Here is a 22,325-nt window from a genome sequence, read left to right on the forward strand (position 1 = left end):
TACAATATATGTTTTCTTAGCATTTGTAGTTTAATAGTTACTATTAAAGTAAGTGTTAAAACACTCAGTCGTGTCCGTCTCTTCAAAACTACTTTCTGGAGGTTTTTATGAGAGTTTTTATTGCCTTTTTAAATATTAGGTGTCCTTTTATATGCTAAGTAATGCATAAGATTTTGATGAATTAAACGTAATAATCTTTCTTACTCTTTCATTAATTAACTTGTTGAGTATATTGTTGAATCAACCCTTAACATATGCTGTAATTTCTGGCACCCTATGATTTTTAAATTTTTACCTAGGTCATTTTCTGTTAAGTGAAAAAAGAGATAAAAACTCAATGTAGCCAAATTTCAGATTGTTGGTTTCCAGTATTAGAAGCATTAAGGCTATTCCAATGATGATGGTAATAAGTTTAGCTTGGCCTAGATGAACTGATCAGGTTCCATTCTGAGAAGTCTGGCAAGAGGGCTTATGAAGTATGTTTGCTTTTCTAATTTCAATTTTGTGCAGTGCAGAAGAGAGAACTAGACTTTTTTTTTTGTAAATGGCCTTTCAAAAGTAATAGTGGCTCTCAAAAAGAGGCAGTATATAAAGAGGTGAAAGCAAGATGTGACTTTTGTATTTATTTTTGGCCTAGATACGTTTTCCCTGAATTCTCATATAACAAAAGAAAAAGCATGTAGCCAAGTGGTCCACTTTCCACGGCCTTAGATTCAAACTCACTCTTTTTGGGTAATTGGTAGGAGTCCTGGGGAAAGTCTTCCTGAGCCAGGAAAAACAGTGTCAGGAATGACTTTGATTCAAGAATATTTTGGACTTGGGTTACTTTCAACAAAACTGTTCCTATATTAACTATCTTTTAAGATATAAACTTTGAACCTTTATTCAATGTTTGTCATATCATACTCCTTTGTTTTACAAATGAGACACCTGGAAGGTGTTTAACTTGCTCTGACTCATTGACTGACAGTGTACTGCCTAAGGCCCAGCCTTGGCTTCCTGTCTTAAATGTTGTGAAAGCATTCCTTTTTAGAACCTCATGAATTTTTCTTATGGACTGTTTGTGTAAGCACTGAACTAAGCCTCTAAAATCACCATAAAATTACCACTCTCTAACTTGATAAATATTTGCATTGACAGCACAAATCTTATGTTCACTTCTGTCTCCCGATACAACTAGGTGAAAGTAATCACTCAATAAATAGGGTGAGATGACAAACTGAATTTCTAGAGGCATTTCGTCATCTAAGTTGCATTTTAAAGTGCCTAAGAGTGAGACAATACATATTCTTTTTATTTTGGTACTTTAGCAGAATGGCAAGTCTGAATTGTCAAGCTATTTACTAATGTAAGTTTTAAAAAAATCACAATATTTCTAAATAATGTATGTTTAAAAAAAGTCACAACATTTCTAAGGAAAAGAATTAAAAGAAAAAATTGTGTGAAAATGTGTTTTATGAATTAAAATAAAATGCAATGCAATGAATGGATGGTTAAGTAAAATAACTGAAAAAGCAAAGTAGAAATGTATTCTGCACTTATTAATCCTTAATTATCCAAATAAAAGACTCAATCCTCTGAGTCACTATCATCCAGGGCAAAGGGGCCCAGATACAGGGTCAACCTTGGCCAAGTCACAAAATATTTATGCTGGACTTTTCCTGGTTCATTCAGTTGAGATTAGTGTTGTAGTGACAAATTGTTATAACATGGGTCGGGAAGATCTGCTGGAGAAAGGCATGCCTACCCACTCCAATAGTATTGCCTGGAGAATCCCTTGGCCAGAGGAGGCTGGCAGGCTACAGTTCATTGGGTTGCAAAGAGTAAGACACAACTGAGCAACTAACATTTTCACTTTTTTCAGTAATAATGATAATAGCAAGAGCTAATGCTTTTTGGGTATTTATTATAAAACAAATTGTTTACATTATCATGCAATTTAACACACTGATGAGTTATGATAAAAAATTCTAGGAAGCATTGATTACACCACTACTTGTACACCCACGTTGAGGATAAGAAATAGACTTGAGTGAGTTTAAGTTTGTAGTTATGGCTCTCTGACTCCAGCATACATCTTCTAACCAAGATGCAAGAGAAAAAAAGAAGCTAAAGATTAAGTTGAGTATTTATTCTCTAGTTGGGTAAGTGCAGTTCAGTTCAGTCGCTCAGTTGTGTCCAACTCTTTGCGACCTCGTGGACTGCAGCACGCCAGGCTTCTCTGTCCATTACCACTTCTGGAGCTTGCTCAAACTCATGTCCATCGAGTCGGTGATGCCATCCACTCTCTGCTCTAGTTGGATAAAACATGCAGAAAAAAGTTGAGTTGATTTTCTCAAAATCATACAGCAATTTAAGAGCAGCTAGAAAGAAATTCTCTTAGCTAATGTGATTGCCTTGCAGTATTTATGAATATACAGACAGTCTCCAACTTAACATGGTTTGACTTTATGATAATGTGAAAGCAATACACGTTCAGTAGAAACCCTACTTTCTTTTGAACTGTGACCTTTCCCCAGGCTGGCAATATGTCGTATGATATTCTCTTGTGATTCTGGACAAGGCAAGGAGCCAAAGTTCCCAGTCATACACAAGATAATGAGGATAAACAGCTGATACAACCATTCTGTACTCATAGAACTTTCTGTTTTTCACTTTCAGTGTAGTATTGAATACATTGGGCTTCCCTAGTAGCTCAGATGTAAAGCATCCGCTTGCAATGAAGAAGACCTGGGTTCAATCCCTGGGTTGGGAAGATCCCCTGGAGAAGGAAATGGTAACCCACTGCAGTATTCCTGCTTGGTGAATGCCATGGACAGAGGAGCCTGGCGGGCTACAGTCCAGGGGGTTGCAAAGAATCGGACATGACTGAGTGACTAACACACACACTCAATACATTACATGAGATATTCAACACTTGATTATAAAATAGTAATTGTGTTATGTGATTTTGCCCAACTGCAGGCTAATGTAAGTGTTCTGAGTAAGTTTAAAGTAAGCTATGGTTTTTGGTATGTTAGATGTATTAAATGTATTTTCCACTTATAATATTTTCAATTTATGATTTATCAGGACATCAGTTCAGTCAGTTCAGTCGCTCAGTCGTGTCCGACTCTTGGCAACCCCATGAATCGCAGCACGCCAGGCCTCCCTGTCCATCACCAACTCCTGGAGTTCACTCAGACTCACGTCCATCAAGTCAGTGATGCCATCCAGCCATCTCATCCTCTGTCGCCCCCTTCTCCTCCTGCCCCCAATCCCTCCCAGCATCAGAGTCTTTTCCAATGAGTCAACTATAGCCCCATTATTAATTGAAAAGGATCTGCATTCTAAAGTTAGGAGGAAGGACTGGCCAGTTGGCAAGCAGAAAATTACCACTTAGTTTTAATGGGAAAATTAATATTTTATAAGGGTAAGGATTTCTAGTTAGTTTTTTCTCACAGCTCTGACAAATTGCCACAAATTTAGTAGTTTGAAACAACACGTTTATTATCTCACAGTTCTATGGGTCAGAGGCCCTGTGGGCTTGTCTAGTTTCTCTATTTCAAGTCTCACAAGGCCAAAGTCAAGTGTTGGCAGAGCTGTGTTCTCTTCTGAAGGTCCTGGAGAGGATATGCTTCTGGACGCATTCAGGTTGTTGGCAAAATTCAGTTCCTTGAGGATGTACAGTTGAGGTGCACATTTGCTTGCTGGCACCTTTGTCACTGTAGAGTCTGGTTTCTGGTCCTTGCACATGAGCTCCTGCATGGCATAGCCAGCAACAGTGGATCAACTCCTTTTTGTTGCTATTTTCTTCTGCTTCCTTCCTTCTGCTGTACTGCTCTGACAGACTCGTCAATGTTCCCCTTCTATTTGAAGGGCTTAGTTTAGGCCTACCAGGATAATTCATGAAAATATAGGATAATCTTTCTATTTTAAGGTCCATTACCTTAAAATCACAGATTCTGGGGACTGTGTATGGGAATCTTTGGCGGCTTGTTATTCTGCCTACCACAGGATTCTGTCTGTACCACTGGTTCTCAACTCTAGTTGCATATTTCTGCATCACCTAGGAAACTTGATAAAAAGCTTATCCCTTGGCCACAATCAAGAGGCACTGAACCTGAATCTCTTGGAGTACAATCCAGGCAATGACTTTTTAAAGGTGTCAGAAAATTATAATATGTTTGACACAGCTGAGAACATCCTACAATACCAGATTTCTTCAACTCGATTGAATTCATTTTGTAAATAACCTACTCAAAACATACTGTGTACCCACTTTATACCCCACTTTGCTAGGGTTTGAAGTCACAGGGATGAACATGTCTGGGGAGTAATTTCCTTGGTTCTGTGTCACTGCAGCAAAAATTTGAAGTGATGGATGGACCACTGTTACGGCTCAGTTTTATTTAGAAAGCAAAGGAAAATACATCCTTGAGGCATGAGGGTGGGCTGGCCCAAAAGACGGGAAGAGAAGAGAAGCCCCCAGTTCAATTTTGGCTCCTCTCTTTATATGTTTTTGTCTCCTCCCCTTGAGCCTGCCCTACGTAAATTAAGCTGACCAGAAGGCTGTTCGCTTCACCTGACGTCCTTACTCTGGTCCTCGGACATTCCTTTATTCTACTTTCATGGGCTTTTCCCTTCTTTGTCTTTTAGCCTTTGCTATTTTGGACTCCGTTTTCCTATCCTAACTACCTAACAAATATGGTGCATGTCCTATTCTTCATGTACTCACAATCCAGAAGCATGAACAGTATAGAGTAATAATTATATTACATGAAATGTCAAATATATATATTAAACATATATATTTGAATAACTTGCTCTGGAAGTTCTGAGGTAGTAATTGTGCCTGGGAACACTGCAGAATATTTTGCTTGATTTATACTTAATAACACTTTTAAAATAGTCTGGCCAGCACCTAGAGACAGAGGAATATAAATGTGTCCAGGTTTCAGCACGGCCAAATGAGGATGATGTGTTTGTATTGTGCTTCCCAAAATTTAGCAGGCCAAGAATTTCCTCGGGTGCTTACAAAAAGTACTCCCAAGTTCTTCTGAAGGTTCTGATTCAGAGTTTCTCTTCTGGGGCCTAGACATTCTAATGTGTTCAGCAAGTTCTGGGGGTGATTCTGATACAGGTGATCCATTAACCCACACTCGGTGGAACCCTGGTGTATGTTACAACAATGATTTGTTACTTGTTCATTCAAAGGCTTAATAATTTGAGTTTCTTACATTCCAGTAACAGATCTTCAAGAAAGAGACGTCACTTTATATTTTAATTTTCTTACTGCTTCACGTATTGAAAGTGTTAGGAACAGTCCAGGTCAGGATGGGGGTGGGGAAATAAGGGCATTTCTTTCTCAAAGACTCTAGTGCAAGTAAAGATGGTAATTAGCAGGAATCATTCTAGCACAAAGACTTAGGTTTTGCCAAAAAATAAGCAGTGAGAAGATAATAAAAAGTAACCAGGATCTTGTACTTGAACACTTTTCTAGTGGCACAATCTGTTCCATATAGTGTGAATGAGAGAAAGAAGTTGACATTTGCCATAGACATGTAGGATATTGGGAGTGAAGAGTGCTTTTCCCTTGTTTTGAATCAGGAAAAATGAAGCTTGTTTAATATGCTATAAAGGAAAGTACTTGGATAGGAAACAGCCTCACTTTGCTCACACAAAGATTCGGGATACTTAATGGCAAATTAGATATTTGTGGGAAATGCTTCTGTTAGCCAGTTTTATAGTAACTAGATAAATAAATGGAGCAAAGAACATGGCTTAGGGCCTGTGACAATCCAAGATATTTTGGAAATGGAGTAGAAGATTAAAGTTGGTCTTTTGTCTTAATTTTGGAGTGAACATACACTTTTAATATTAGGGTTAGATGGGTCAACTAAAAATAAGAATTTTTACTAAGAAAAATTTATGAGAAGTGTGTACATGTATAATAAAAATTTGGGAAAATAAGAAGCAATTTTGAAAGGCACTGGATTTATGTTTTTGTGTTCTGGTAAATGATTAAGTCACACTGATTTATTATGTTTAGGTAGAATAAAAGATTTTTTTTAAACTGATCAAGCCAAGAAGATTGGTTAAATTTTGTGGATTTGGAAATGCAAAACTGTTAAAAAAAGGGAGAACTGCCTTGTGTTGCTGATCTACTGCAATTTTAAGAAATGAACCCAGAAGATGCTACACAAAGCAATGAGTGATTAGGAAGCTATATTTCAAAAGTTATTTGAGTTCTTAAGTCAGAGTTCTTTCTGTGATGAAATATGTCATTTAAATTTTATTTTGGTGATTCTTTAAGCAAGAAGCTTGTAGATTATTTATAAACTATTTTTTATTTCATGTATACAGTAAAGAAAGTTATTTTATTTCTAATAGTAAAACCGAATCTTCTATTTTAATTTTGAGATGTGATAATAGTATTTTTAGGATCTGTGAGACTAGGCCAGCAGTAACTACTACCAGTACCACTGTGATTAGAAATTCACTTATGAGTTTAAATTTGAGCTTTCTCAGTTTTGAAGCAGCGCTTTTCCTGTTAAACAAACCTGAGCTCACTAGGAAAAATCCCCTGGCAGAATTAGTCATTTAATTTGACCTCCTTTAATTATCTACTGGGCTTCCCTGGTGGCTCAGACGTTAAAGCGTCTGTCTGCAATTCAGAACACCCGGGTTTGATCCCTAGGTTGGGAAGATCCCCTGGAGAAGGAAATGGCAGCCCACTCCAGTATTCTTGCCTGGAGAATCCCATGGACAGCAGAGCCTAGTAGGCTACTGTCCATGGGGTCGCAAAGAGTAGGACACGACTGATACCTCTTCAAAATTGAATGGGACCTACTATATTTCGGCAAGCAACATGAAACTCAATTGTCAATAAATAACTTAACTAGGTATGAGAAATTTACAATGATTTACTTAACACCTTTGATCAATTAATATAATGTGAACTTCAGGAAAGATAAATCTGGAATAAGCTAAACATAGAGGAGAGAAACGCTTGCTAAATGAACATATGAGAAGCTGTCTACAAAGAACCAGTGAGTTGGTTAAGTATGATTAATTGTAAGCTGAGGCATACAGTTAAGCATACTTCTGACAATAATTGTGTCATTATACTCATAAATATGAGGCTTAACCTAAACTGACCTTCAGATGTATCTGCAGTGGCATTATTTGTATGCCTAGTCATGATTCTTACATTATTGATGTAAGAATTGATGTAAGATGTAAGAATCTTGGTAAAAGGGGTGATTCTTCCATCACTAGCATTTTCATGCCATATGTCTGCCAGGAAGGAAATTTGATAAATCCTTTGTAGGGTAGATGATTCAAGCAAATTGGATCACTGCATGAAATAGACATTCAGTTCAGTTCAGTCACTCAGTTGTGTCTGACTGTTTGCGACCCCATGAATCGCAGCACGCCAGGCCTCCCTGTCCATCACCAACTCCTGGAATTCACTCAGACTCACGTCCATTGAGTCAGTGATGCCATCCAGCCATCTCATCCTCTGTCGTCCCCTTCTCCTCCTGCCCCCAATCCCTCCCAGCATCAGAGTCTTTTCCAATGAGTCAACTCTTCGCATGAGGTGGCCAAAGTACTGGAGTTTCAGCTTTAGCATCATTCTTTCCAAAGAAATAGACATTACCAGATCTAAAGAGTACAAGTAAGTATCCACCATGTTGTTTAGAAACTACCACCCAAACTTGCTGCTTCAAAGTTTGATAAAACCAGGGATCATAAACCTGATCCCTTGATTAGGAATGCTACAAATATATACAGTGCAGAATATAATCTTGTTCCTAGTAACCCACTTTCCAAATTGCTAGGCAATAGGGTGAAGTAAGAAAGCTATAAAAGCTATTACTTGCACTAATCAATATTTTGTGAGTTGAATAAACTCATCTTAATTTTTGGTGCCAGAATGATCCTTTGAACACTAAGAGATATTTCACTAAGATATTATTTGGAACTCTGATTTTGAAACCCATTAGCTTAGCAACAAAAATAGCTGCTAGTGTTGCATGAAATGTTTTTCAAATATGTTGGATATAGGAAAACTTCCAACATGTTTTTTGAGACAACTTTTCCTTCAATTTTTGAGCCCATGTATGCATTGAGGATAATTTAATCCTGCATTGTGTAAATCATCAAAGCATTGTTTCATAAAAATCTGATTTCCAAATAAAATAATATTCCTTTACATATTCCTTTGCAACTTTGTATTTTATACATATTTAATACGGAAAAAATGTGGGCTACTAATGTTTTAAATTTGGCTTAAGCTTTATGACTTCCAAAGATAGTACGATAAACTACTGTTTATTCAATCCAAATACCCAACCAACCACTGAACTCAAAGACAGAATAAAGGACTTTAATTTTGTAAAAAAGTAAACATGCTGAAGTTTCCCCTCAATTTTCAGTGTCAGTATAGATTCAAACACTACTTACAGTCTTCTAATAAAAGAAATGATAATTCACTAATAGTTACAACTAGTGTTCTGGATTGTAAGCTTAAGCTCCTAAAGTACTTTATTTCTTCATTTTTTTCATTTATTCCAGACACAAAGAAAAGAAAAATCAATGTGGTTTCTGTCTGTGAGGAACCACATCAGCTAGGGAATTAGATTTAAATAACCAAGACTAACACATTCCAATAAATATTAGATAAAATGGGTAGCCGTTCCCTTCTCCAGGGGATCTTCCCAACCCGGGGATCAAACCAGGTCTCCCACATTACAGATGGATTCTTTATCATCTGAGCTACCAGGAAAGCTCAAATTATTCAAAGGAAGTTTAAAAAACAGTTTAATTTGAAAATTCTTTTATTGTATTCTAGTTTTTTGATATTTACTTAAGTAAAATAGTCAATTGCTCAGTGTTTCAACCATCCTGGATAAATGAAAATAGACATAAACTTCTCCATATAATGGAAAACAACAAATATTTGTGACAAAACTCAAATATTGTAAGCAAAAGATTTTTAAAAATCAGAGTAGCTGAATAAAAATATCATCTTACTAGTGGCATTTTCTTTGAAAATTTTAATTTATCATGGAAATTATTTTGTTCATTGAAATACAATTATTATATCAATATTTCAGGTCATGACCTCCAGATTTAAGACATTCTTCAAGACAATTTTGAATAGGATCCAAGAGAAAATGTGATTTGAGTCTGGAGACAATTGTGATTGTAAGTATCAGAAAATTAGATTTTTCTCATGGTACAATGTAATAAAAACTAAAATATCAACTCATTAATCATTAAATTGCAAAAACTTTGATTCATTGTTTTCTTTCTATTACAACATGATTTTTTAAATCTAAAATTAATGTAATACTTTGTTTTTTCATTGTATTTTTTTAAGATCAGCTAATCCTAAAATCCCAGTGTAGCTGACTGAAAAGAAAACATTATTTGGAAGATTGCTACAATATAAAGAAAAGTTTCTTTTAGGTAAGTCATTGATGAGGTCAAGCAGTGGCATGGATTCTGTGTGTTTGTTAATGGTGCACTCTCATCGCATGCAATAATACAAATGATAGGTAAAATGAAGAAAAGATTTTTATAATTCTTATTCTAACATTTGCCCTGTAATAGAAATCACATTTCCTAATGAAATTAAATCTAAGTTCATAGTTCACTGGCAAATATGTATTGATTAGTTTTTATCTCCTTTGAAAAATGTTTTTAATTCAGCTAAATAAATATATTTTATGATAAACCATGGTCATTTATATTTCATAAAAATGCTACCAGAGTAGATTGGTGATGGAACTTTTGGAGAGTAAGTGCCATACACTTTATTCCTGCAATGTTTGCCTCTTAGAATTAAGAAGTTAGCAGGGATCTATATCCAACATTACAAACACTTGACAGAAATACTTTTATTTGCTATTGTCCATATCCTTTAAACTTATTTTAATAATATAGATGGGTTAGGGAACTATTTTTATTATAAAAAGTGAATCCTGGAGTGAAGAGTAATTTCTATTAAAGTAAAAGTCCATTTTTTATGACTTATGGATGCTAGCTTTCAGTTTTTCCTTTAAATTGTTAAAGAGTCATAAAATTAAAAATAAGATTAATACTTATTGGAAATAAATAAGCTTTAATAGTAAACTATGCTATCAAAAGTTGTGCTTTTATGTCTTATGAGACTTTGATACTTTTTATCATTTTATTCTAATTTTTTTATCCAAATTTTGGTAAATTTAAGGATATATAAAGTAGATTACCAGTGGGAATTTGCTGTATGACACAGGGAACTCAAACCTGGGCTCTGTAACAACCTAGAGGGGTGGAATGGGGTGGTTCGTGAGGGAGGGGACATATGTACACCTATGGCTGAATCATGTTGATGTTTGACAGAAACAAACAAACAAAAAGATGATTTCTGATTATTTAAAATTACATCTGTAAGAGGCTTTCCTGCTTGAAAAGCTAACTAAATTAAATTAAAACGTATTTAATTTAGCTTTTAGTACTTTAAACTATGACGCTTATAATATTTGTAATGCATAAAACTGTTAATCAAATCCTTAAAGCAAAATTATCGTGTAGTTTTTATTTTTTGTTGTTTCTTTATCATGAGGTTTAAAAGAAATTCCTATTAAGAGCCATGTATATTTATTTCATATATATTGCTGAATTATATTTTTTATTTTCTATTGCAGTTTGATTTATATATATAGCATATTTCATTTTGGCTTTAATGATGGAGAAAAAGTTTTTCCTGTCTTTTCTGTTCCTCTTGCCTTTTTTCATGGTAAGCATAAATTTCTCAAATGTATCCCCCTTCCTATGATTATTTCTGTTTTAACTTCTAATATACCCACCATTGATAAAGGTTAATAACACAAAATTACATACATATAGTTATTTGATACGTAAATAAAGTACTCTTTTATATCTAATCAACACAGCAATAATTCATTTTCTTCCAGTGTACCTTTTTAGGCTTTTAGTCCTGTAACAGGCACCCTAGTATTATGTTGCATTGGGAGGGGTGGTATCAAAGTGAGGAAGTATGAGAGATACAGCAGTGCAGACCAGAAGAAAGTAATTACCAGAGTTTGAAAAAAAAAATGGAATGGCTGTATAGCCCAGTCATACATAATAGATGAAATATTTTCAATCAGACCTGCTGACTCTGAGTTAGCTATGTTAAAAAAGCAATTCCAGCCTGTTGATTTTCTTCCCATTCTGCCAACTGATTGACTTGTATTGACCGAAAAGCATTTTGGAACCAATCACTGTGTTTTAAATTAATTTCCTCATCCATTCATTCAAATCAGTATTAAATGTCCGCTTTCTGACAGGCATTGAGGCTAAGTTGGGGCAGATGTGTATGTGAGTATGTGCTCTCCTGCAAGCCTCTGCATGTATATGCAGGGGAGGTGGGGCTGGAAGTGGAGGGTAGACTGAGGATGACCAAAAAGCAATTGCTGTACTAGAGGGGCTGTATGCTTTATACAGTTAATGTTATTTTTGTTTACAGAAGTATTTTGTTCCCATTTTTTCTCCCTTATTAAAGCAGTGACTATACTCTTACTACAACAACAACAAATACTCTTATCATATGTATGAGAAACAGAGAGATACAATCTCGTCTAACTCTGTGCCAGCAAATAATTTTCCTGTGGTGTTTCCAAGTAAACCCCAGGAAGAGTCAAGCAAAGAGACTCAAGAAAAATATAGAAAACTTAAATGGGAAAAAAGCACGACTACATTCCTGTTAGCATTTGTATTTAAAAACATTCTCAAGTCTAAGAGCAGTCCAAATTCTAGGCTTCTCAGATGTTATCTTAGGTAAATAGACTAGAATTCAAGAAACAGGACTCCTGTTTCTCTGGCTCCCAGCCTCAACTAAGCCTGCCAATGAGCTGCACGGGCCAAAGCTGGTTCCCTGCAGGTAATTCTGTAAGAGATTACCAACCTGATTATTGTAATTTAAGGAATTGTGACCGTTTCTCTTGAATTCATTCAGACAACATGCATATCTGGCTTTTAAAGTAAGAATAAAAATGATATTGGTTTTATGCAATTATAAAAACTGAAAACAGGAGAAAAATATTTTTCCTTGATGTTGTAAATTTCCATTTTTAATATGTGCAGCACTGCATATATATGCAACAACTGCATAAATCTTTGTTAAGAAATTAAAACCAAACTAGGAATGAAAAAGTTAATGTTGAATGATGGTGAGGTGATGGGAAACTAGAGTGGTGTCACACAGAGGGACTATTACTATTTATTTTACATTTAAATTAAATTCAACTTACTGCTAGAGAACAGCAGTAAGAAAATTAAGGAATCAACACAGGAATAGAAAGATAACCGTTTATGGAAAATAGGAATAATGCAAAAGCTAAGAAGAAATAAAGTTGGAGAGAGATGTATATAGGCTTCATGCTATGAAACAAGGAAAAAAGTCATGTGGAAATTAAAGTGTAAGTGAAGCTTAAAATAATGCTACTAAAGTGGAAGAATATAAATATAGACCTTATCTAAAACATTTATTGATGTGCATACAATTAAAACTCTATTAACCAACAACATAAGTGAACTTGCATTATTTTATCAAAATGTAAATATAAAAATGGCAACAAGCTTGAGTATTTACCATGTGCCAGATACTTCCCCTTTGTTATCTTGATACTATTTTAACCCATTTTACAATAAGAAAGCAGAGGTTTTGGTGGGATTGTGTGGTGGGGTGGAGGTTAAATATCTTTTCTACATTGCCAGGTTAAAAGGTAGAGGTGGAGTTTGAATAGAGCTGTCTGCATTCCAGAAAGCTGGCCTGGAGCCGGCCCCTACAGGCTCTGAGGGGGAACTGTGGACTGTACTTCCCAGTGATGCCACTGGCAGCTCTTGGTGGTGGTTGGATATTGGACGAGGTGGGGATATTTACAACGTGGAAACTGGCAAACACTGAAAGTCAGGAAGTGCCCCCCAGAGCCTGTTGATCATGCAGCACATCGATGTACTTATATTTTTCACTGTGACAGACTGTCTCTAACATTCTCACAATTCTGAAATTTTATTTTCTTTAAATCCTTAGATTCTTGTTATAGCAGAATCCGAAGAAGAGAACCCCGATGACTTAATTCAGCTGGGTGTTACTAGAAATAAAATCATGACGGCTCAATATGAATGTTACCAAAAAATTATGCAAGACCCTGTTCAACAAACAGAAGGTAAACATGACTAATTTTAAATACATTTGATATAGATTATAAGAAAACTACCCCATTACATCATTGCAGGTCTCTTAGTTTCCTTCTTAAAAATGGGTTGCTGCTGCTACTGCTAAGTCGCTTCAGTCGTGTCCGACTCTGTACGACCCCATAGACGGTAGCCCACCAGGCTCCCCCATCCTTGGGATTCTCCAGGCAAGAACACTGGAGTGGGTTGCCATTCCCTTCTCCAATGCATGAAAGTGAAAAGTGAAAGTGAAGTCGCTCAGGCATGTCTGACTCTTCGCGACCCCATGGACTGCAGCCTACCAGGCTCCTCCGTCCATGGGATTTTCCAGGCAAGAGTACTGGAGTAGGGTGCCATTGCCTTCTCCGAAAAGTGGGTTGGTTGCTAGTATTTCTAGTATATGTACAGTTTTAATTATTTGTGAAGAACATCTTATTATGTAATTTATCTTGAGTGAGTGAATGAAGTTGCTCAGTCGTGTCCGACTCTTTGCAACCCCATGAACTGTAGCCTACCAGGCTCCTCTATCCATGGAATTCTCCAGGCAAGAGTATTGGAGTGGGTTGCCATTTCCGTCTCCAGGGGATCTTACCGACCCAGGGATCAAACCCGGGTCTTCCGCATTGCAGGCAGACCCTTTACCATCTGAGCCACCAGGGAAGCCCCAATTTATCTTACCTATTTTTAAAAATTCTAATAAAAATATATGCGACAGGGATATTTTTAGTATTTTTGTATAGTATAAAGATATTTAAAATAAAAAATGTCTTGAATCAAATCAATGATAGTCGATCTTCAGTTTATGTGCTCTATATTTCTTTTTTTCACAAACTTCTTGATAGGAGCTTAATAAAATGACAATTTTTTGCATAACACATACTATGTATAGTACATTTGGTAGCAAAGCTAATGAAATCCATGAATTTCTGTTTTCATTAGATATTTTTAAGGTATTTTTGAAAGATTTATTGAAGACCTACTAAGTGTCACATATATGCCGTAATTCTTAATTCTGGCAACAAGTAGAGTTGCCAAATTTAGCAAAACCAAAAACAAAACCCAAAGCACGAAAACACTATGTTTTTTATCTGGCAACCTTAAAGACAGGATTATCTTTAAAATATAAAATGCAAAACTCATAATGAAACAAAGAAAAACGTAGACTTTAGATATTTTTAAATCAGTAGAAACAAATAATTTAATTTGGGGAGAAAATATTTATAGTATAAAACATGCTTGTTATATACATGATATGTTAAAAGTACGTTACTGTTAATATTTGTAAGTGTCAAAATTAACTTGCTTGTGAGAAAGAGAAAATAAACAATTTGTCTGTATTGATCAACTCTTGGAATCTTAATCTAACCGATATATATCGAAGCAATTTGATATATCTGTCCAAATATTTTTATTACAATATATATCCAGTATCTCTAAAATATGTCAGACAATGACAAACTATCTGATATTAGTTCAGTAGGAACTGAATTATCAAATAGTTAAAATCTGTATACAAATTCTGTGCTAACCGATCTGGCCTCTCACTTTATTCCATTAAAGTCTAAGTGTTATTAGCTTTAAATTTTTGAATTAATGCCTTCCAAATGATCTAGATATGTGTGCAAGCTAGCTTCAAATCTAATTTCTTAATAATAGGAATATATTTATGAGGGTTTTATAATCAAATAATTTTGTGATAAAGTTCAGGATCACTACATAATAAATCTTCCTCTTGGAGATTCATAACGTTCTCTGTAATTTTAAATACTGTAAAAAATCCTATAGTAAAGAAATGTGTTTAACTTTGTGTTTTCCAAATCTATTTGACCACAAAAACTTTTTTAATGGAAAACTTTTTCATGTCTCACTCAAATGCCATATAACACAGCTGGGAAAATTCTAGACCTTTCTATCATGTAGTCAGTGTTGTGGAATCTTTTGGAGCTCTGTAAGGACTTGTCTAAAGTGCTTTCTAAAATGGGATCAGGAAAATTTTCTCTGACAGGCCTCAAAATGCATTTTGTTTGGTAATAATGTGGATGCAAGCTATTTAAATAAAGGGTTTGAAAATCACAGGAGGGAAAACAGACTATATGAGTTTTATTTTTAATTAGAAATATTTAGATTTTCAGGCCGATAGAATGTTTTCTACTTCTGTGAGGCCTAGATTGATTCTGAGATTGCTATGCAAATCTGTTAATAATAATAAACAGTTCATGCAACATTCAAGTTTCTATCTATGTGTGCTTATGGCAAAAAATTACCGTCTTTGATTACAGACTGTTATATAACTTTAGAAAGTTTTAGTCATTTTATTTCTCTATGCCTTTAAACTTTTTTTCATGTAAAAGGTTCTTGTTCTTAATGTAGGTAAGAAAAGAATGTGAGATTAAACACTTTTATTTCATTTGAAAAGAAAAGGAAGGAAAATAAGAGTTAGAATTTGGTGAAGGACTCTAAATAAGTGTGTGTCAGGGTTAATGTGGTAAAATAGGAAATATTGGAATGTTCATTTGTGCACCTCAAAAAATACTATAACTTGCCCTAAGAACACAGTTTCTAAAATAAAACACGTTTCCAATTTCCCAAATTTTTGAATTTCAAAAATAGGGACACGAATTAACCAATACTTCATGGTTATGGAAAACCAGCAAAGACCATGTAATTTATTGGATAAATAGCTACCTTTGAGAATGAGAATTAAAGCTAAATATATATTTGTTTAGATATTTCTAAATTTAACAATTAGTTATTCTAATAACTACTTTGTAAATAATCCAAGTACTTGTTATAAAGATTTTATATGATGTCTTCATTTTCAGTAGATAGTCTGTATTCCCTGTTAGTGTGGGTCAACCATGAGGACTTCAGGGGTTTCTGTATAACTAGAGGGAGGTTAGTAAGCCTGATGTTTGCTTTCTCCTGAAGGCATTTACTGTAACAGAACCTGGGATGGGTGGCTGTGCTGGAACGACGTCGCTGCGGGCACGGAGTCAATGCAGCACTGCCCCGATTACTTTCAAGATTTTGATCCTTCAGGTAAGAGCAGAAATGTGTATACAAATCTCTTTGACATCTATTTAATAAACCCTCATTTAACTAAATTACTATTTCCTTTTCAATTTTAAAGAAAAAGTTACAAAAATCTGTGACCAAGATGGAAACTGGTTTAGACATCCAGCAAGCAACAGAACATGGACAAATTATACCCAATGTAATGTTAACACACATGAGAAAGTGAAGGTACGTAATAATTATAAATTCAAACTGAATTTACACTATCTACTGTAAAAGTTAGTTACTGATATAATATCGGAGAAAATTTAGCTAGTGTTCATTCATTCCACTGTAAAGCCTTTTCATTAAAAATAATAATAATAATTACAGATTTAGTCATTACACTGAAGAAGCAATCCAGCTAAGTAGTTTCTATTTACAAGTCAATGTCTCAGTACTGTAGTTTAGAATTTTCCAAAGTAAACATAGTTTAAAAGTAAGAAAAAAGAAATGTTCATCTGTGGTGGAACTCCTATAGTTACACTCAGAAATTGTGCTCAAGAGAACAAGACAAGCCCAGGGGGGTTTAAACAGACCTATCCATCCCAGCCAAAGACTTTCATCCTGACTGGCTGTTAGGTCACCCTCACTGGCATTCTCACTTTTAACGTCCATCATACATTAAAGTCAAGGTTAGCATAGTTCGTCACAATACAGTTTCGATACAAAGTGCCTGCACATATCTGCACGCGTCTGTGTGTGGAGGCTTTGTCACAGTGATTAAAACTGAGTTCTGGTTTCTCACTTCCTGTTTCTGCTCTTTATCCACTGTGACCCTGGGCAAACTAGAACATCTGCCTCAGTCCCTTCCTGTCTAAAATGAGGATAATGAACCCATCCTCAAGGTTTTCATAGGAATTGACTAAATACAAGTAAAATATTTAGAAAACTAACAAGCCTATGGTAAGCATTTGATAACTGCCAGCTCTCATTATAAATCATGTACTCTTTATTTATTTAGAGAAGGGTTTGAACATATATATATATAAATACACATTAAAATGCTAAGTTACAATAAAGACAAAAATCAAAGAGATAAAGTTAAAACCAAGAAAAATAATTTATTTGTACAGATCAGAGGCCCCTATACATTATTAAATTGAGATTTGTTTTGGAGTATCAAGTTTGTCAAATGGAAAAAAGAAACGTAGTTGGGAAAGAAGCCTTACCTGGCATTCAAATTAAACAAACAAATCATCAATTTAAGGTGCAAAACTGATGGAGTGAAAATTGTCAATGTCTTCCAAAATTTAAAATGCTGGTTTCACATTTTATAAACCTAGATCAATAAATTTATTTCTTCATATGTTTAATATGATTTCTAATGTCTTAAATAAAAATAGCAATTTATAAATTTTGGTATCACCTGATAAATTTTTATAGATATTCTTCATTCAAGATGTATTCAAATACTTACTGGCTTGCTTGCTAAAGGCTTAGGTTATCAGATCACATGTTTTTAAAAACAGATATTATTTTATTGATTTGCGGCTTATACACATGTAGAAGTATAGCATTGATATTAGCATTAATTAATTTTTTATTCATACAAATTACAGACTGCACTGAATTTGTTTTACCTGACTATAATTGGACATGTATTATCTATTGCATCACTGCTTATCTCACTTGGCATATTCTTTTATTTCAAGTAAGTACATGAAAATCTTTTTTTAATTTACTGATTATCTTTGGTGAATGCAGTGTCATATCCATGTTTATGTCATGTGCTGATAAAATACATGAAATATAGATGATTTATAATATTTAAAATAAATTTATTAAAATAATTTGAAATATTTTGACTTTGTCTTGACTTTATAAAATGTAGTGAAAGGAGATTGATGAACTCTCTGAAGCTTAACTTGTCATGCAGTAAGAAAGGAACCAAAACCAATATGCAAACCTATGTGTATTTGCTTTGGAAATTGTGAAATATTAGAGGTCTGCCCAATTAAATTTTCAACTTCTTGGTCAATTTTACTATCAGCATACATAGTACATTGTAAGAACTGTATTTTGTGCAAAAAATAACAATGACTTTTAATATATACTATTAAAAATAATACTTTCAATATTTGTGGTTAGGTTAATTTTCCTGGTGTTGGGGGGATAATCTTTAAAATAGTTAAATTATGCTTTGAATTTTACTTGCAGTTTATTCTTTTGGGAACTGGAGGGAGAGTCAGTTCCAATTTATTTTTTAATAGAAATATAGTTGATTTACAGTGTTTCAGGTATACAGCAAAGTGATTCAGTTATATGTACATACATGTGTCAGTGTGTGTGTGTGTGTATATATATACATATGGCAATGTGTGTTAAGTCACTTCAGTCATGTCTGACTCTTTGTGACACTATGAACTGTAGCCCGCCAGGCTCCCCTGTCCATGGGATTCTCCAGGCAAGAATGCTAGAGTGGGTTGCAATGCCCTCTTCCAGGGGATCTTCCCAATCCAGGGATCCAAACTATGTCTCTTATGTCTGTCTCCTGCATTGGCACGCAGTTTCTTTACCACTAACACCCGCCTTAGGAAGCCTGTATGTATGTATGCATGTATATATACAATATATATACGTGTTCTGTGCTGTGCTTAGTCACTCAGATTCGACCCAGGGTTTGAATTCAGGTCTCCCACATTGCAGGCAGATTCTTTACTGTCTGAGCACCAGGGAAGCCCAAGAATACTAGAGTGGGCAGTCTATCTCTTCTCCAGGGGATCTTCCTGACTCAGGAATCAAACTGGGATTTCCTGCATTGCTGGCAGATTCTTTACCAGCTGAGCTGCCAGGGAAGCCCAAATATATACATATGTATACACACACACACACACACACACACCATCTCTCACCATCTCCAGGAGATGCATACTTATATATACACACACCATCCCTCACCATTAAGGACAGGGATACCTGACATGCTGCAGTCCATGGGATGGGGTCTCAAAGAGTTGAATACAACTGAGCGACTGAACAACATCAATATACACACATATATTCTTTTCAGATTTTTTCCCACTAGAGGTTATTACAAAATACTGAACACAGTTCCCTATGCTATACAGTAGGACCTTATTGTTCTGTTATGTATAATAGTGTTATCTGTTAATCCTAAATTCCCATTTTACCCTCCTCTTCTAATTTCTTAATTCTGTCCATTAGCTGTGATTTTTTAAATTGATAGGAAAGTAAATTCTAAAACATGCATACATTATCTTATACATTAACATGGTCTTCATAAATATGATCACCAGCAGTGATTACAGAATGTAGTGTGAACAGTAAGTGTGCTTTATTGTATCATCACTACCGTCACTCTCATTGTCTCTCTCTTACTCTCTTCTTTCCCCTTCTCTCCTTCTTCCTACCCCCTACTCCTCCTACTCCTTCTCCCCTCCTTCATCTTCTTAAACAATTATCTTGGAACATGATTCAGAACCGACTACAGTAATGGCACATCAAAATAATTCAAATCGAAAAAGTATTAGATAATTGGAAGTTAGGTTCCCTTTTAACTGGAACACCAGCTTTTAGCCCACAGTGCATCACAATTCAAAGTACAGCAAATTACATATGAACTAAATGATTATCTTTCATGGGTTCAAAATCAGCGAGTCTAGACATTGTATCATAATTTCTGTTTTGGGAAACTTGTGCCTTCTTAAGAACCTTCAATATGAATTACTTTGGGGAATTTTAATGGCACTTTTGATTTAAGACATTATCTAGGCATCATTCAGTTCATTTCAGTTCAGTCACTCAGTTGTGTCCGACTCTTTGCGACCCCATGAATCGCAGCACGCCAGGCCTCCCTGTCCATCACCAACTCCCGGAGTTCACTCAGACTCATGTCCATCGAGTCCGTGATGCCATCCAGCCATCTCATCCTCTGTCGTCCCCTTCTCCTCCTGCCCCCAATCTCTCCCAGCATCAGAGTCTTTTCCAATGAGTCAGCTCTTCGCATGAGGTGGCCAAAGTACTGGAGTTTCAGCTTTAGCATCATTCCTTCCAAAGAAATCCCAGGGCTGATCTCCTTCAGAATGGACTGGTTGGATCTCCTTGCAGTCCAAGGGACTCTCAAGTCTTCTCCAACACCACAGTTCAAAAGCATCAATTCTTCGGCGCTCAGCCTTCTTCACAGTCCAACCGTCACATCGATACATGACCACTGAAAAAACGATAGCCTTGACTAGACGGCCCTTTGTCGGCAAAGTAATGTCTCTGCTTTTCAATATGCTGTCTAGGTTGGTCATAACTTTTCTTCCAAGGAGTAAGCGTCTTTTAATTTCATGGCTGCAGTCACCATCTGCAGTGATTTTGAAGCCCCAAAAAATAAAGTCTGACACTGTTTCCACTGTTTGCCCATCTACTTCCCATGAAGTGATGGGACCAGATGCCATTATCTTCATTTTCTGAATGTTGAGCTTTAAGCCAACTTTTTCACTCTCTACTTTGACTTTCATCAAGAGGCTTTTTGGTTCCTCTTCACTTTCTGCCATAAGGGTGGTGTCATCTGCATATCTGAGGTTATTGATATTTCTCCTGGCAATCTTGATTCCAGCTTGTGCTTCTTCCAGCCCAGCATTTCTCATGATGTACTCTGCATAGAAGTTAAATAAGCAGGGTGACATATACAGCCTTGACATACTCCTTTTCCTATTTGGAACCAGTCTGTTGTTCCAGTTCTAACTGTTGCTAACTAACAGTCCAGTTCTAACTGTTGCTTCCTGACCTGCATATAGGTTTCTCAAGAGGCAGGTCAGGTGGTCTGGTATTCCCATCTCTTTCAGAATTTTCCACAATTGATTGTGATCCACACAGTCAAAGGCTTTGGCATCGTAAATAAAGCAGAAATAGATGTTTTCTGGAGCTCTTGCTTTTTCGATGATCCAGCGGATGTTGGCAATTTGATCTCTGGTTCCTCTGCCTTTTCTAAAACCAGCTTGAACATCTGGAAGTTCACAGTTCAGATATTGCTGAAACCTGGCTTGGAGAATTTTGAGCATTACTTTCCTAGTGTGTGAGATGAGTGTAACTGTGTAGTAGTTTGAGCATTCTTTGGCATTGCCTTTCTTGGGGATTGGAATGAAAACTGACCTTTTCCAATCCTGTGGCCAAGCTGAGTTTTCCAAATTTGCTGGCATATTGAGTGCAGCACTTTCACGGCATCATTCAGGATTTGAAATAGCTCCACTGGAATTCCATCACCTCCACTAGCTTTGTTCATAGTGATGCTTTCTAAGGCCCACTTGACTTCACATTCCAGGATGTCTGGCTCTAGGTCAGTGATCACACCATTGTGAATATCTTCGTCATGAATATCTTTTTTGCACAGTTCTTCTGTGTATTCTTGCCACCTGTTGTTAATATCTTCTGCTTCTGTTAGGTCCATACCATTTCTATCCTTTATTGAGCCCATCTTTGCATGAAATGTTCCCTTGGTATCTCTGATTTTCTTGACGAGATCCTTAGTCTTTCCCATTCTATTGTTTTCTTCTATTTCTTTGCATTGATCACTGACGAAGGCTTTCCTATCTCTCCTTGCTATTCTTTGGAACTCTACATTCAGATGCTTATATCTTTCCTTTCTCCTCTGCTTTTCACTTCTCTTCTTTTCACAGCTATTTGTAAGGCCTCCTCAGACAGCCATTTTGCTTTTTTGCATTTCTTTTCCATGGGGATGGTCTTGATCCCTGTCTCCTGTACAATGTCATGAACCTCATTCCATAGTTCATCAGGCACTCTGTCTATCAGATCTAGTCCCTTAAATCTATTTCTCACTTCCACTGTATAATCATAAGAGATTTGATTTAGTTCATACCTGAATGCTCTAGTGGTTTTCCCTACTTTCTTCAATTTAAGTCTGAATTTGGCAATAAGGAATTCATGATATGAGCCACAGTCAGCTCCTGGTCTTGTTTTTGTTGACTATATAGAGCTTCTCCATCTTTGGCTGCAAGGAATATAATCAATCTGATATCGGTGTTGACCATCTGGTGATGTCCATGTGTAGAGTCTTCTCTTGTGTTGTTGGAAGAGGGTGTTTGCTATGACTA

The 22,325-nt window shown here is 35.8% G+C and overlaps 1 protein-coding gene and 1 long non-coding RNA gene across 3 annotated transcripts in view; one reads left to right on the forward strand and one right to left on the reverse strand.

Moving 5' to 3' along the window:
• CALCRL (calcitonin receptor like receptor) overlaps positions 1–22,325 on the forward strand; it is a 128,721-nt gene that overhangs the window by 68,027 nt on the left and 38,369 nt on the right. For both annotated transcript variants that reach the window (XM_024975202.2, NM_001102107.1), the window contains 7 exon segments: positions 9,102–9,192; positions 9,368–9,456; positions 10,677–10,768; positions 13,067–13,202; positions 16,138–16,248; positions 16,340–16,452; positions 17,826–17,917. In XM_024975202.2, coding sequence (XP_024830970.1) covers positions 10,715–10,768; positions 13,067–13,202; positions 16,138–16,248; positions 16,340–16,452; positions 17,826–17,917 — 506 coding nt within the window. In that variant the 5' untranslated portion in view covers positions 9,102–9,192; positions 9,368–9,456; positions 10,677–10,714.
• Positions 1,654–22,325, reverse strand: part of LOC132342942 (uncharacterized) — a 100,016-nt gene continuing 79,344 nt past the window's right edge. The window contains exon 3 of the long non-coding RNA XR_009491494.1: positions 1,654–2,293. This is a non-coding gene — a long non-coding RNA (uncharacterized lncRNA). The remainder of the gene's footprint in view (positions 2,294–22,325) is intronic.

Source organism: Bos taurus, chromosome 2 (genome assembly GCF_002263795.3).
Source record: "Bos taurus isolate L1 Dominette 01449 registration number 42190680 breed Hereford chromosome 2, ARS-UCD2.0, whole genome shotgun sequence".
Lineage (NCBI taxonomy): Eukaryota > Metazoa > Chordata > Mammalia > Artiodactyla > Bovidae > Bos > Bos taurus.